At 43.1% G+C, this 16365-nt stretch overlaps 1 protein-coding gene across 1 annotated transcript in view; it reads left to right on the top strand.

Moving 5' to 3' along the window:
* Window positions 1-409: 409 nt before the first annotated feature.
* The window catches only part of LOC311232597 (galectin-related protein B-like), a gene marked incomplete at both ends in the record, with an annotated part of 21896 nt that continues 5940 nt past the window's right edge, over window positions 410-16365 (top strand). The window contains 3 exons of the mRNA XM_084319457.1: window positions 410-712; window positions 8104-8175; window positions 10148-10236. Of these exons, the coding sequence (XP_084175583.1) occupies window positions 410-712; window positions 8104-8175; window positions 10148-10236 (464 nt within the window). The remainder of the gene's footprint in view (window positions 713-8103; window positions 8176-10147; window positions 10237-16365) is intronic.

Below are 16365 nucleotides of genomic sequence, written 5' to 3'. Positions count from 1 at the left end.
ACATAACAAACGCTGTCACTGTTTACTTGTGTAATGATATGGTTCCTTTTCAAACTGTCGATCGAAAGGGCTTTAAAGACATGGCCAAAGCACTGGATCCAAGATACGCGTTATGTTACCTGCCTGCAGACACTTGAGAAAAGGTTTTGCATTTTTCTATTGCAGTTTTGCACAATAGATGTTCTTAAAATACCTCTGTACTATGTGAAATATGTCCTAGTAATACAAGAGTACAGTAATAGCTGCCATACCAGTGTTTTACCCGTTCAGAAGCATTTATATAGACCTTTTAAGATAAGTTAATATACCGTGATATATACCATTACCGTTTATGCTTCAAATTATACCGTGATATACATTTTAGACCATACCGTCCAGCCCTAGTCCATGTTGTCCTAAGAGACAACGCATGGCAAAGGCTATGGAGGATTACAATGTTGATAGCCTGGGCTGCATGGCCCACACCTTACAGCTGGCTGTGAACGAGGCTGTGCTGAGCCAAAGAGCTGTGATTGACTGTGTTGCCATCGGTCGGAAGATTGTTGGACACTTTAAGCACTCCCAAGTAGCGACCACCCGCCTGGAAGAGTTAATGGTGGCCCTGAAAATAACTAAATCACCAGTCCAACAAGACGTGGCCACACGTTGGAACAGTACATTCTACATGCTCCAGAGTCTGGTGAAGCAGAAGCAAGCTATCGCAGCTTATGCTGTAGAATACAAGTTGGCAGCAACACTCAACGCCGACCAATGGACTCTGGTTGAAAACATCTTGATCATCCTCGATCCGTGTGAACGGCTGACTAAAAATATTAGCAAAGCTACAGCCACTACTGCAGACGTGATCCCCTCCATCCATATTGTACCTAGGGATGGGTACCGTTCACATTTGAACCGATACCGGTACCTGTGAATCGATAACGGTACCCAACGGTACTTCTTTCGGTACTTTAGTCTAAAAATTTTACCTACCTACCCCAGTTGTAAAAAAGAATTCGAAAACGTAATATCTAATAAATAAATAATGTATTATTATTACTTTATTACCTACTTACCTGCACTATTCTCTTACCCTACCTACTTTCATACACTTCCAATCAAATTCATATGTCTGTTGTAATTCAAAACCGTAATTCAAAACTTTGTAAAGAAACTCAAAGTTAAGAGATTTGTTGTGTAGGTAAGAGTAAGTTAGAGCGACGGACTGCTCTGTTGTATGTTAGAGCGACGGACTGCTCTGTTGTATGTTAGAGCGACGGACTGCTCTGTTTTATGTTAGAGCGACGGACTGCTCTGTTGTATGTTAGAGCGACGGACTGCTCTGTTGTATGTTAGAGCGACGGACTGCTCTGTTGTATGTTAGAGCGACGGACTGCTCTGTTGTATGTTAGAGCGACGGACTGCTCTGTTGTATGTTAGAGCGACGGACTGCTCTGTTGTATGTTAGAGCGACGGACTGCTCTGTTGTATGTTAGAGCGACGGACTGCAATGTTGTATGTTAGAGCGACGGACTGCTCTGTTGTATGTTAGAGCGACAGACTGCTCTGTTGTATGTTAGAGCGACGGACTGCTATTATTTGTATTACTGAAGAACTGTGATTTGCCTTATAATTTATATAAAATGTGTTTTATAAAAATAATTGTATATTTTATTTGGTATGGAGACTGAATCTAAAATGGATACCGATATACTTGTGTTTACATATACAGGTACGACCACTACACCCCCCACTCCCAGCTCAATCCACCCTGTACAGATTGTAGCATATATTTTTTATATCAAAAACCTGCACGGACTACAACGTATGACGTATATAATGGCAGTTATTATTATTATTATTATTATTATTATTATTATTATTATTATTATTATTATTATTATTATTATTATTATTATTATTATTATTATTATTATTATTATTATTATTATTATTATTATTATTATTATTATTATTATTATTATATTATTTTCTGGCTGCTCCTGAGTCTCCAGCCTTGAAAAATTAATGAATAGCTTCGTCTGTGGTTCATGCAGCTGTGGTCCCGTGGGGGTCGCTCCAGGTCAAACAGAAGCAATCTTCCAGCCGATTGACCCAGACTGCCAGTGCCCTTCAGTTTCATTCCCTTGATCATTGCCATAATGGCAGTGATTTGGCAAGAAAACTTTGTAGTTCTTTTCTTGAATGAGTCCAAATCGGCAAGCAACACTTTGATATATTCTATGTACGCCTTGCCTAAGGCAATTCTGTGTTGGTGTAATGTACTGTACAGGTATGGGCAGGGTAATAGTAGAAAGACATAAATATACAGGCAATAGAATTTGATCTGAATATAATAATATGAGAAGAAATAGAGAGAGAACAATATAATTAACTTTGGATATAAAAATGTGAGTGAAGGGAGCTCCAGTAGCTCACCGCATATCTCGGCGCTATTTCTGCGTCGGGGAAAACCGTCCAAGGTGTTCTGCGCCAAGTATGGATTCTTGAATCTCCGGTGTGACTACGTCCTTGTTGATGTATGTAAGAAAACTTACAAAAGCACATTTAATTCAGGTTTGTACCTTGTGTAGTCACACTTAACTCATTAAGCCCCACCATTTATTTTTTGAAAATTCGCCTAAAACAGCATGCTTACATTAAAATGCTTATATATCCAGATTTATAAGAGCTACTTGCATAAACTTGGTACCTAAAGAAAGCTAAGACTTGGGGGATTCTAATGTTGGTGTCGAACACTGTACAGTTATTACCAAATTGCTGTAGTATTCCTGCAAACACTGAAGAAATGTCATTTTTTGTATCCTCACCTATACAAAGATTACAGTTAGACAGTCAAAAACACCCTGTTACTCATGGTTGCACCCCAGCTATATTCCTACTTTCTTCCTCCATAGGTGCAGATGTTCTGTGCAAACTTGCATGTCAGTAGAATAAAAACTGTGGGTTTAGCACCTGTTTTTGTGGAGAGAGGGCCTGGTGCTGGCGGCCATGTTGGATTTCTCAATTTTGAGGCCTTATTTGACATTTTTGAGCTTGGTATACAGCAGATTTGGATTCAGCACCCCCTAATACCCCTAGAAATGTTGTGTACCAAAAATAAACACGAAATGCCTTCAGCACTTTATACAAGCACATTATCTGAAATTCTGCCTAGTCTATAAAGATAAATGCAATTTTATTAACATATAAAATACATGTGCATGACATATAGTGTAACTTGGGGGGCACTAGGACCCAGGAGTACCCTGGCCAGGTATTGAAGAGTATCTAGAGAGGAAGTCTCACGCGAGCGAGACTTGACGTCACGTGTGTTGCCGTCTGTTTGAATGGAAGCACGATACAGAACCAAGTTATCCGTGCTGCTCCTGCCCCACGCTTTTTTTTTTATCCACTTTTTCTCCCATTTTTTTTTCTATATTTTTCTCCCATCCCAATTTCGTATCATCCAATTCAACCCTCCCCTGTCACGAACGCTGTTTCTTGCCTCCCACAAGCCGGCTGCAATGTGGACTAAGTCATACATAGCACAAGTCCCCTCCGGTACTTGAGGTAACAGCAGTCGCATCTTTTCACCTGCGCAGCTCGATCTCTCAGTGGCGAGGAGTAACGCGTGGGAGGCTCACGCTGCCCCCGACACTTCCTGATTCTACTGCACAGGCGCACCAACCGACCTGTAGGAGTCGCTGTCCACAACGCCCGATCCCCACCCATCAGTTTCCCACCCCCTAATACGGCCAATGTGTAGTATGAACCAGTGGTGCGTTATTGAAATCATCTGGGGTGACACGCACCACGTGCACGCGCGCTCCCGCGAATGCGCATTTAATGTCCCCTCGCTTGGGCACAGACTAAAGACAGTGCCTAGTAATTGCCTCTACGAATGGAATGTAACACATGTCTTCACAACAAGTTAGGTGTGAATGCATCTGAGAACGTATTTAACACACCTGACGACCGGCGCTATTGATATGCAAATAGCGAGTACTTATCATGGGGTGGCACGGAGTGCAACCCCGTCCCATGAAGAACGCATGCCTGGTATGAACAACCAGCTAAACTGAAAGCAATGTGGAGCGCTGGGCTCGAACAGGCAAGCCCAGCGTCTCCGTCATTTGTGGCGAGCGCCTTGCCCACTACGCCACGTAGCTGCCCACAGAGAGTATATACATATGATGGGGAGGAGACTGTACATTAGGAGGGGGTGGGTGGGTGGGAGAGAAATATACATACGGTGGGGAGAGAATATATACATACGGTGGGGAGGAGACTGTACATTAGGAGGGGGTGGGGGTGGGAGGGTTTGGACATTTACGGTGTCCAGTTTCGAATTGCAGCCTCCCGTAGGTGCTCTTTAAGAGCGGTTTTGAATGTGGGTATAGGGATTCACGCTTGTCCAACTATACTCCCCTTTTTGATATGAAAACACCCTTCCAGAACCGGTCCAGTTGTCTGCTCTCTCTCTCTCTCTGCGCTATAGACTCTCAAGGTCAAACCTTATTAACACATTTCAGTTTTACCATTGTACAAATTAATACTGCCAAGTTATGTATCACCATGGTTAGGTGACACTTTTGTACTCAAAGGGGCACTTCAACAAACCGTTTTGCACGCATCCATTTAGTTTGACAGTTATTGAGAGTAAATTATATGAAAGGATAAGGTAGCAGTTCCCTATAAATAGCTTATAAGCTATTTTCTCATCTACATCATTTCATGGAGCTGTAATTAACACAACACAAGGATCCAATGTCCCCGATGACACCACTGTCTGGTGGCCAGAGTATACAGTAAATTATACAGTATATACAGTTAGTAAGAGTAAATGAGTTTGAATGTGGCCACTGGCCACATTCAAACTCATTTACTCTTACTAACTGTATATACTGTATAATTTACTGTATACTCTTACTAACTGTCCAACTAAACTAATGTGTGCAAAACTGTTTAGAGTCTTTGGATCATGTGTGTGAGATTGTGTGCAAAAATAAATCAGCATTGTCTTTTGGGTGAAGTACCCTTTAAATAATACAATGGTATAATATCAACCTAATCCAATTTAAACCGTGGCAGGCACACACTGGTGGTCATATCGTGGTATTTCCATCTTTTATAGTATAGTGACTAGTGACCAAAGATCATGGTAATAAATACCATGATGGCTTATTGAAAATGGGGGACCCTGATGTAAACAAGACGAAAGTCTTTCTCTGGTCTGCATCCCCCTAACAATTGTGTGTATTGAGCCTGTACTGTATTGTACCCATTCTGCAATCTGTTAAATAAAGTGTTCAATCAATCAATCAATCAATCAATCAATCAATCAATCAATCAATGGGATGACTGGGGGCTGGAATGGAAGGGATTAAACTGGGACGCGTCAGCTCAGCAGTCGAGGAGGACAAACAGGACCTGCGCCTTTCGCAACACTAGCCTCCTGTCAGGTAAACAACAGAGTCGCACTCCAGCATAGTTTACCGACCAGACCTACAGGTACTGTACCTGTTGACGAGCAGACTCCCGCAACAGCCAGCTAACTCAACTGATCTCGCTTACTTCCGAGGTCAAGATGGCGGAACCGGCTACGGTAAAGGCGAAACGGGTGAGTAGTCTATAATAAATTAACATATCAAGTGTGATTGGACGCGGCTAGTACAGTATAGGCTCGCTAGTGCGTGTCTATTATAGTGCGGTCAAAATGCCAGTCCACTTGACAATCCCCCGAACGAGAGTTTTTATTTTATATATTTTTTGTAATTACTTCTCATGTTGTTAGGCTACAATCCAAGAGGTTTTCCCCACTAAAAATAACATTAATATCATCAGACAGTCAGCCGGTCTCTACTGTATACACAACACAACAACCGCGCCTCCTGTGACTTGCACCACGTGCTGATCAAGTGAGCATTTATTTATTTGTTTGTTTATTTGTACTTTATTTTACCTCGGGAGTCAATTGATGCATGGGTCAGTCATTGAAAACGAGGTAACCTTTTAAAATACAAGTACAAATATTATTATTATTATTATTATTATTATTATTATTATTATTATTATTATTATTATTATTATTATTATTATTATTATTATTATTATTATTATTATTATTATTATTATTAATCAAACCCTGTGCCCGGTCAACCCTGATTGGGGTTCCTAACATGAGGTCGAAGTGGGCTTAAAGTATTTTTGTCCACCAGTTTTATATAATAAATACTATTGTTAATTTAACCTATACAATCTCAGTGCCTTTCTTAAAGCCATAGGAACTTAGCGGGTGTAACATTATTATTACAAAATAGTCAAACGAGAGCAGTCGTACAATCGAGAGCATATCAGTGTAACAGTCTATGTCTATCTGTATGTCGTGTATGTTGTGATGGATTGAAAATGGGGGACCCTATCATGATGTAAACTAGACGAAAGTATTTCTCTGGTCTGCATCCCCTTAACATGTGTATTGAGCTGTACTGTATTTGTACCCATTCTGCAATCTGTTAATAAAGTTTTCAATCAATCACAGATAAATAAGATAATGGGACAGTAGTCAAGGAGAACAATTACAAGTTGATGAATGGTCGGTTGTTGATTAATTACAGATCTAAAGCATGGCATTGATGTTGTCGACAGTGTGTTGTCTCTTATGCGATTTACAGCCCTAATCTGTTGGTTTACCGTATAAATGTGGGGGTTCATTCACGCGTAGTTACGTTATTGATGAGTTGGAATGATCTGTTGGCGGAAAATAAGCTCTCTGGAACTTTCTCAAGTCATTGTAAATACCTGGTCGGCTTTATTTCAGCGTTAAACATTACCAATGTAAAACATTTTACAACCAATACAGCAAATACAATTAAAAACCTCATTATTTACCAGTTTTTTTTTTGTGTGTTGTTATTCCTTGTGTTACAGCTCCATGAAATGATGTTGATAGAAAATAGCAATACCTTGTCTTATTGGGAATTGCTACGTTATAATTAGGGATGCTCGATATTGGCTTTTTTACCGATACCGATATACCGATATTGTCCAACTCTTAATTTCCGATACCGATATCAACCGATATCAACCGATACCGATATATGCAGGGTTTCCCCCCCAAAAAACTGAATAATTTCAGGTAATTAACATTACATATCTCTTGTTGTGGAATTAACACAACATTATGCATACTTTTGACAATAAATAAAATCAGAATTTGTTCTTACTTGCTTGCCTGGGTAAATAAAGGTTCTAGAAATGTAAAAAAAATAAAAAAAAATAAAAAAGAAAATTGAAAACCGATACCGATATTTTCCGATATCACATTTTAATGCCGATATCGGCCGATAATATCGGTAGGCCGATAATATCGGACATCCCTAGTTATAATTTAATTGAGCTGTAATTGAGCTGGATTCAATGACGTCCCCCGATGACATCACCGGGCGGTGGCCATAATATTCAAACTCATTTACTCTCAATAACTGTCAGACTACATGAATGTGAAAAGTGTGTGAGATTATGTGCAAAATAAAACATTATAACAGTGTTACTTGCTGATATAAATTGACACGTCCGTATCGAGTTGATTTTTGCTCGTGACTCGTTTTTTTTTATCCACTTTTTCTCCTTATTTTTTTTTTATCCACTTTTTCTCCCATTTTCCCATCCCAATTTCGTATTTGCCAATTCTCCCCTCCCCTGTCTTGAACGTTGCTAGACTATGCCTCCCACTGGTCGGCTGTAGTGAGGATAGAAGCCTTGCATCACGTGTCCCCTCCGGTACACGAGGAGGCAGCCTGTCGCATCTTTTCACCGCAGCAGCTCGAACTCTCAGTGGCGAGGTGGAGTAACGCGTGGGAGGCTCACGCTGCCCCCGATACTTCCTGTCTCTGCTGTGCAGGCGTCACCCAACCGACCTGTAGGAGTCGCTGTCCACAACGTCCAATCCCCACCCATCGACTTCCACCCGCTACCTCTGTCAATTGAGATAGTATGACGACTGGCCCAAGCCGCAGGCAATGCTGACACCGGGATTCGAGAGACTGTCGCGACTTGTGATGTTGACAGGATGTGGTTTTAATGGAGCTAATGTTCACCTTTCTCCGTGATTTCCCACAGAGGAACGAGGCCAACCATCCCGAAAAAGCGGAGGACAGAACCAGCCCCGTCCCAGAGACCCCGAAAGCTCTGGTAAAGTTATTCATCCAATGAAATTATTATTATATATTTTTTATTTGATTGACAACAAACATAACAACATTGACAGATCAACATTCGTATTTGCCTTGTCAGGGATAAAACGAAAAGTCCAGGGACTTTGAAGATGATGATGATGATGATGATGATGATGATGATGATGATGATGATGATGATGATGATGATGAAGCTGAGACTTCAGATTCAGATGATTTTATTGTCACATCTTTTTTAAATGTACATACTATACTGTACATTAAGAAAAACACGAGATATTTATCCCGGCACCTCAACTGTAGTAGATTTGTAAACATAATAAACTGCAGATAAAATATAAAAAATGTATTATTATTAAAGTGAAGGTAGGAGCAGTTTGTGTGCGTGTAATAAGTGTGCTTGTGTCACTTTAAGGTGTTTTTGTGTGTCTGCTCATGTGATAATTCAGAGTCTTTTCATCAGTAGTCTGTTCGCCCGGTGGAAGTGGCTGTTCAGTGTTCTCCTGGATGTGGACCTGAGACTGTAGTAGCTGCTCAGTGTTCTCTTGGATGTGGACCTGAGACTGTAGTAGCTGCTCAGTGTTCTCTTGGAGGTGGACCTGAGACTGTAGTAGCTGCTCAGTGTTCTCTTGGAGGTGGACCTGAGACTGTAGTAGCTGTTCAGTGTTCTCTTGGAGGTGGACCTGAGACTGTAGTAGCTGCTCAGTGTTCTCTTGGAGGTGGACCTGAGACTGTAGTAGCTGCTCAGTGTTCTCTTGGAGGTGGACCTGAGACTGTAGTAGCTGCTCAGTGTTCTCTTGGATGTGGACCTGAGACTGTAGTAGCTGCTCAGTGTTCTCTTGGAGGTGGACCTGAGACTGTAGTAGCTGTTCAGTGTTCTCTTGGAGGTGGACCTGAGACTGTAGTAGCTGTTCAGTGTTCTCTTGGATGTGGACCTGAGACTGTAGTAGCTGTTCAGTGTTCTCTTGGAGGTGGACCTGAGACTGTAGTAGCTGTTCAGTGTTCTCTTGGATGATGTGGACCTGAGACTGTAGTAGCTGTTCAGTGTTCTCTTGGAGGTGGACCTGAGACTGTAGTAGCTGTTCAGTGTTCTGTTGGACCTGAGACTGTAGTAGCTGCTCAGTGTTCTCTTGGATGTGGACCTGAGACTGTAGTAGCTGTTCAGTGTTCTCTTGGATGTGGACCTGAGACTGCGGTACCGTCTGCCAGACAGCATGAGCTCAATCTATTTGTGGTTCGGGTGGCAGGGTTCTTTCAGGATCCTGTGTGCCTTGCTGACGCACGCCTCGGTCAATATACTGTCAGTCAAAGTCAAAGTTATGTTTATTAATAATAATAATAACTTTATTATTATTATTATTATTTCTATTGTCATTTTTCCATGTGACATGGAAGCACGGAATACAGTACTCAGGTCTCGGTTATAGCCATTAAATACTAAATAACTAGAATAAATACTCAAATAAATACTGATCCTCATGATAGACATGCAAACTGATTCAATAGAATGATTGAATGAACATTTTATTTAACAGATTGCAGAATGGGTACAATACAGTACGGCTCAATACACACAATACACATGATGCAGAAATGGGGGACCCTGATGTAAACAAGACAAACGTATTTCTCTGGTCTGCATCCCCTTAACAATTGTGTGTATTGAGCTGTACTGTATTGTAACCATTCTGCAATCTGTTAAACAAAGTTTTCATTCATTAATTCATCATTCAGACCAGAGAAAGACTTTCGTCTTGTTTACATCAGGGTCCCCCATTTTCAATTCCTAATGAATTGTAAGTAAGGGTGCAATTAGCACCGTGCAATCCATTCTTTGTGGATCTAGCCCCTATAGTCTTAATTCAATAAAACTGATTTAGTTCTATAAAACTAAAACTAATTTAACTCACAGTCAGTCTTGCCCTTTTATGAGCTAAAATGCATGTCTAAAATAAGAACTTTCTGTCCAGGCTGTTCCTTTCAGAGGCCACATAAAGAATGGAATGAAGCCGGGGAAGACGATCGTCGTGATGGGCTACGTGGACGTGAAGCCGAGCAGGTAAAAGAACCCCCCTTCCAGATTCTGTTGGACCTGTCTCTCTGTCCGCCTCCTTCAGGATCCTAAAGGGCCAGTTTAGTGACAGATGCACATTTGGCCAAATGTATGTCCTGAGACGTCCATTACAAAAACACACACACACACACACTTGACCTCCATGCCCAATTTCAGCCTCCTAGTGGTTAAAATCCTTGCCTCACATCATGTACCCCTGTTGGCCTTGGACCTACAGTATGCACTCCCACCGGAACCTTCTCTCCTGTGTCTCCTCTACTCTGTCTCCCTCTCAGCGTTCCTACTGTCTCAATAAAGAACCGTCTCTCCTGTGTCTCTCCTACTCTGTCTCCCTCTCAGCCTTCCTACTGTCTCAATAAAGAACCTTCTCTACTCTGTCTCCCTCTCAGCCTTCCTACTGTCTCAATAAAGAACCATCTCTCCTGTGTCTCCTATACTCTGTCTCCCACTCAGCCTTCCTACTGTCTCAATAAAGAACCTTCTCTCCTGTGTCTCCTCTACTCTGTCTCCCTCTCAGCCTTCCACCTTCTCTCCTGTGGCTCCCTCTCAGCCTTCCTACTGTCTCAATAAAGAACCTTCTCTCCTGTGTCTCCCCTACTCCGTCTCCCTCTCAGCCTTCCTACTGTCTCAATAAAGAACCTTCTCTCCTGTGTCTCTCCTACTCTGTCTCCCTCTCAGCCTTCCTGCTGTCTAAATAAAGAACCTTCTCTCCTGTGTCACCTCTACTCTGTCTCCCTCTTAGCCTTCCTGCTGTCTCAATAAATAACCTTCTCTTCTGTGTCTCCCTCTCAGCCTTCCTGCTGTCTAAATAAATAACCTTCTCTCCTGTGTCTCCCTCTCAGCCTTCCTACTGTCTCAATAAAGAACCTTCTCTCCTGTGTCTCCCTCTCAGCCTTCCTACTGTCTCAATAAAGAACCTTCTCTCCTGTGTCTCCCTCTCAGCCTTCCTACTGTCTCAATAAAGAACCTTCTCTCCTGTGTCTCCCCTACTCTGTCTCCCTCTCAGCCTTCCTACTGTCTCAATAAAGAACCTTCTCTCATGTGTCTCCCTCTCAGCCTTCCTGCTGTCTCAATAAAGAACCTTCTCTCCTGTGTCTCCCTCTCAGCCTTCCTGCTGTCTCAATAAAGAACCTTCTCTCCTGTGTCTCCTCTACTCTGTCTCCCTCTCAGCCTTCCTACTGTCTCAATAAAGAACCTTCTCTACTCTGTCTCCCTCTCAGCCTTCCTACTGTCTCAATAAAGAACCTTCTCTCCTGTGTCTCCCCTACTCCGTCTCCCTCTCAGCCTTCCTACTGTCTCAATAAAGAACCTTCTCTCCTGTGTCTCCTCTACTCTGTCTCCCTCTCAGCCTTCCTACTGTCTCAATAAAGAACCTTCTCTACTCTGTCTCCCTCTCAGCCTTCCTACTGTCTCAATAAAGAACCTTCTCTACTCTGTCTCCCTCTCAGCCTTCCTACTGTCTCAATAAAGAACATTCTCTCCTGTGTCTCCTCTACTCTGTCTCCCTCTCAGCCTTCCTGCTGTCTAAATAAAGAACCTTCTCTCCTGTGTCTCCTCTACTCTGTCTCCCTCTTAGCCTTCCTGCTGTCTCAATAAATAACCTTCTCTTCTGTGTCTCCCTCTCAGCCTTCCTGCTGTCTAAATAAAGAACCTTCTCTCCTGTGTCTCCTCTACTCTGTCTCCCTCTCAGCCTTCCTGCTGTCTCAATAAATAACCTTCTCTCCTGTGTCTCCCTCTCAGCCTTCCTTGCTGTCTCAATAAAGAACCTTCTCTCCTGTGTCTCCTCTACTCCGTCTCCCTCTCAGCCTTCCTACTGTCTCAATAAAGAACCTTCTCTCCTGTGTCTCACCTACTCTGTCTCCCTCTCAGCCTTTCTACTGTCTCAATAAAGAACCTTCTCTCCTGTGTCTCCCTCTCAGCCTTCCTACTGTCTAAATAAAGAACCTTCTCTCCTGTGTCTCCTCTACTCTGTCTCCATCTTAGCCTTCCTGCTTTCTCAATAAAGAACCTTCTCTCCTGTGTCTCCCCTACTCTGTCTCCCTCTCAGCCTTCCTACTGTCTCAATAAAGAACCTTCTCTCCTGTGTCTCCCTCTCAGCCTTCCTACTCTCTCAATAAAGAACCTTCTCTCATGTGTCTCCCTCTCAGCCTTCCTGCTGTCTCAATAAAGAACTGTCTCTCCAGTGTCTCCCTCTCAGCCTTCCTGCTGTCTCAATAAAGAACCTTCTCTCCTGTGTCTCCTCTACTCTGTCTCCATCTTAGCCTTCCTGCTTTCTCAATAAAGAACCTTCTCTCCTGTGTCTCCCCTACTCTGTCTCCCTCTCAGCCTTCCTACTGTCTCAATAAAGAACCTTCTCTCCTGTGGCTCCCTCTCAGCCTTCCTTGCTGTCTCAATAAAGAACCTTCTCTACTCTGTCTCCCTCTCAGCCTTCCTACTGTCTCAATAAAGAACCTTCTCTCCTGTGTCTCCTCTACTCTGTCTCCCTCTCAGCCTTCCTACTGTCTCAATAAAGAACCTTTTCTACTCTGTCTCCCTCTCAGCCTTCCTACTGTCTCAATAAAGAACTTTCTCTCCTGTGTCTCTCTCTCAGCCTTCCTGCTGTCTAAATAAAGAACCTTCTCTCCTGTGTCTCCTCTACTCTGTCTCCCTCTTAGCCTTCCTGCTGTCTCAATAAAGAACCTTCTCTCCTGTGTCTCCTCTACTCTCTCTCCCTCTCAGCCTTCCTGCTGTCTCAATAAAGAACCTTCTCTCCTGTGTCTCCCTCTCAGCCTTCCTGCTGTCTCAATAAATAACCTTCTCTCCTCTGTCTCCCTCTCAGCCTTCTTTGCTGTCTAAATAAAGAACCTTCTCTCCTGTGTCTCCTCTACTCTGTCTCCATCTTAGCCTTCCTACTGTCTCAATAAAGAACCTTCTCTCATGTGTCTCCCTCTCAGCCTTCCTGCTGTCTCAATAAAGAACCTTCTCTCCTGTGTCTCCCTCTCAGCCTTCCTTGCTGTCTCAATAAAGAACCTTCTCCCTTGTGTCTCCCCTACGTTGTCTCCCTCTCAGCCTTCCTACTGTCTCAATAAAGAACCTTCTCTCCTGTGTCTCCTCTACTCTGTCTCCCTCTCAGCCTTCCTACTGTCTCAATAAAAAACCTTCTCTCATGTGTCTCCCCTACTCTGTCTCCCTCTCAGCCTTCCTACTGTCTCAATAAAGAACTTTCTCCCCTGTGTCTCCTCTACTCTGTCTCCCTCTTAGCCTTCCTGCTGTCTAAATAAAGAACCTTCTCCCCTGTGTCTCCTCTACTCTGTCTCCCTCTTAGCCTTCCTGCTGTCTCAATAAAGAACTTTCTCTCCTGTGTCTCCCTCTCAGCCTTCCTGCTGTCTCAATAAAGAACCTTCTCTCCTGTGTCTCCCTCTCAGCCTTCCTGCTGTCTCAATAAAGAACCTTCTCTCCTGTGTCTCCTCTACTCTGTCTCCCGCTCAGCCTTCCTACTGTCCCCCACCTTAAGAAAAACAAAGTACATACGCAGCAGTGGAATGTCCTCTGGCTTGTCCTCACCCAGAGCAGCCAAGTCTACGTAGAGGAGCGTAATGCAGCCACGAGGTCCATGCGAGGCACTGCGGGAGCCAGGAGCGCTGTGTTGAATCCGGTCAAATAGTATCTGTGTATTCTTTCATTTCTTATTTGATTTATTCTTTTCAGCAGTCGCCAGGTATTTATTTACAGTAGTGGATTTCCCAGTGTACATATTTACAGCATAGAACAATTGCAAAAAAATAATAAGAAAGGCCAACAAACAAAGAATATCAATAGAAAGGAGACTCTGTAGTTGTAGGCAATGCCCTGGCTTTAACCCTTTCACTGCCGCACTACCAAACGGTTAACCCTTTCACTGTGACAATACACAGCATGTTAACCCTTTCACTGCCACACTACAGAAGGTTAACCCTTTACTATCACACTACCGACGTTCAGCCCTAGCAGAGACCACTCAGAATACACATGGAGCGGGCGGCTGGGTAGCGCAGTGGACTAAGCACTCGCCTACCACCGCAGAGACTCTGGGATCGAATCCAGCTGTCAGCGGTACCTCCGGCTTGGTCAGTTGTCCCTACTAACACAATTGGCAGTGTTAGCGGGTGGGAAGCCGGTGGGGTATGTGTCCTGGTCGCGTGTAGTCTTTTACCAACCCACTTTCAGTTCCGCGTTCGGGTTCCACGATCTGATTGGCCACTGACGTTTCTCTCAGCGCCAAAGGCAGAACTAGGCATAACGCGATTGGCGCTGAGAGAAACGTCAGTGGCCAATCAGATCGCGGAAAACTGAAAGTGGGTTGGTAAAAGACTACACGCGTCCTGGTCGTTGTAAACTGCGCCTCCTACTGGTCGGTTGGGGCGCCTGTTCAGCAGGGAGGGGATCTCGGGGAGATAGCGTGAACCTCTGCACGCGTTACGTTCCCCCAGTGAAACTCCTCGCTGTCGGGTGAAAAGAAGTGGCTGGCTGACTCCACATGTATCGGAGGAGGCATGTGGTAGTTCTACAGTGGGCAAATGCGCGCAACGACCAGGAAGGGAATTGGCATAACGACTAAATTGGGATGGGTAAAAAATACAGAAAGCCCAAAAAAAAAAATGTAAATAAAAATAAAAAAGAATACACCTTGAGCTCCATCTCCATCTAGCTCCTCTTGTTGTAACTTAATAGGTCAGGTTACATGATTAATGTTGAGTTATAATTCAGATATGTTAATATTGATTATTATTTACAGTTGAAAGCAAAGTTGGAAGAGTGTTTGCTTATTATATTCAGAGATACTATTATTTGCATTATTTATTGCTTTAGTTAGTAGAAATACAAGTCCCAGAAAGCCTTGCGCCTAGTAACCTAGTAACCAATTATTATGTCCGATTATATTGATTGAAGTTGCCGACTGAAGAGAGCGTTTGTGAAGTAGAGAAAAGAGAATGTAATGTAACGTGCACCGGTTAACTTCTATATAAAGAAACTTTCGTCTTATAACCCGATGTTTGGACAGTCCATTATTTCGAAGGTAGTTATTCACCTCTTGCTGAAACAAACCAAATACAACAATCGATCATCATCAATTATCCAATAAATGGTGGAACAAAAACCACCTTGACCTGGGCTCCAGCATACAATATACCACATCATCAATTTGTAAAGTTAACAAACCATTAAAAATGACCTGTACATTATTATGGGCATTTAAATAAGCCTATCCCCAAATAACAACAAAACACACCGGCACTCTACCACACTCAGTCATTTGTAACAATTCATACTCATAATGAGTGTTTATGTTATTATTATATCTGTAAATGTGCTTAGCATACATATTATGAAAGATACAAACAATGAAAAAGACCTAAGCTAATGTTTGGCTAGGTTCAGCCTGAACACATATATATAAAAAAAAGTCCCAGTTATCATTTGTAATTATTAACGTTACTTTACCTCCACTCTGTCTGCACTGTTTGGGTCCATATAGCACAACTCAGGCCCCGTTTAGACGGAAACGCTAGCAGGTGAATCCGCAAAAATATTTTTTCGGATGTGCCTTTCGTTTATACGGAAACGGCGTTTTTACGGGGTGAAACCGCAAAAAAGTGAGACTACCTTCCAGGGTGGAATTCCTTGAAACGCAAAAGCTTTGCGCTCTCGTCTAAACTGTTAAAACGTATAAATCTGATAAAACGATGACGAAAGGGTTGTCACGGCTCTGGTCGCGCGTACTGCTTACGTCACAGGTAGCAGGTATGCGCCAGTAGCCGAGACGTAAACAAAGCAAGTATGTCTGACTTATATCAACGGAGATCACCTGAAGGCTACATTGGCAGTACTTTTAACCCTTTCACTGCCACACGACAGAAGGTTAACCCTTTACTATCACACAACCGGCTGTCGTGTGGCAGTGAAAGGGTTAAATACACAAGAATCTGTCCCGCGGCGTGAGTGGACCCACTGTCTGTGAGTGACTCTGCCTTGGTCCAATCACATTCCCCATCCACAGTCTGCGAATCAGAGGCAGAGTAGGGCGGGTCTTCACAGCACGTCATGTGACATATGCGCCAATCGTGTGACAGCGGGGCTCCGTCGTCTGCACGGAGA

The sequence above is a fragment of the Notolepis coatsorum genome (genome assembly GCF_963971535.1).
Source record: "Notolepis coatsorum genome assembly, chromosome: 7".
NCBI lineage: Eukaryota > Metazoa > Chordata > Actinopteri > Aulopiformes > Paralepididae > Notolepis > Notolepis coatsorum.
The sequence above is the reverse complement of the archived record's forward strand: the minus strand, read 5'-3'. Positions and strand labels throughout refer to the sequence as shown.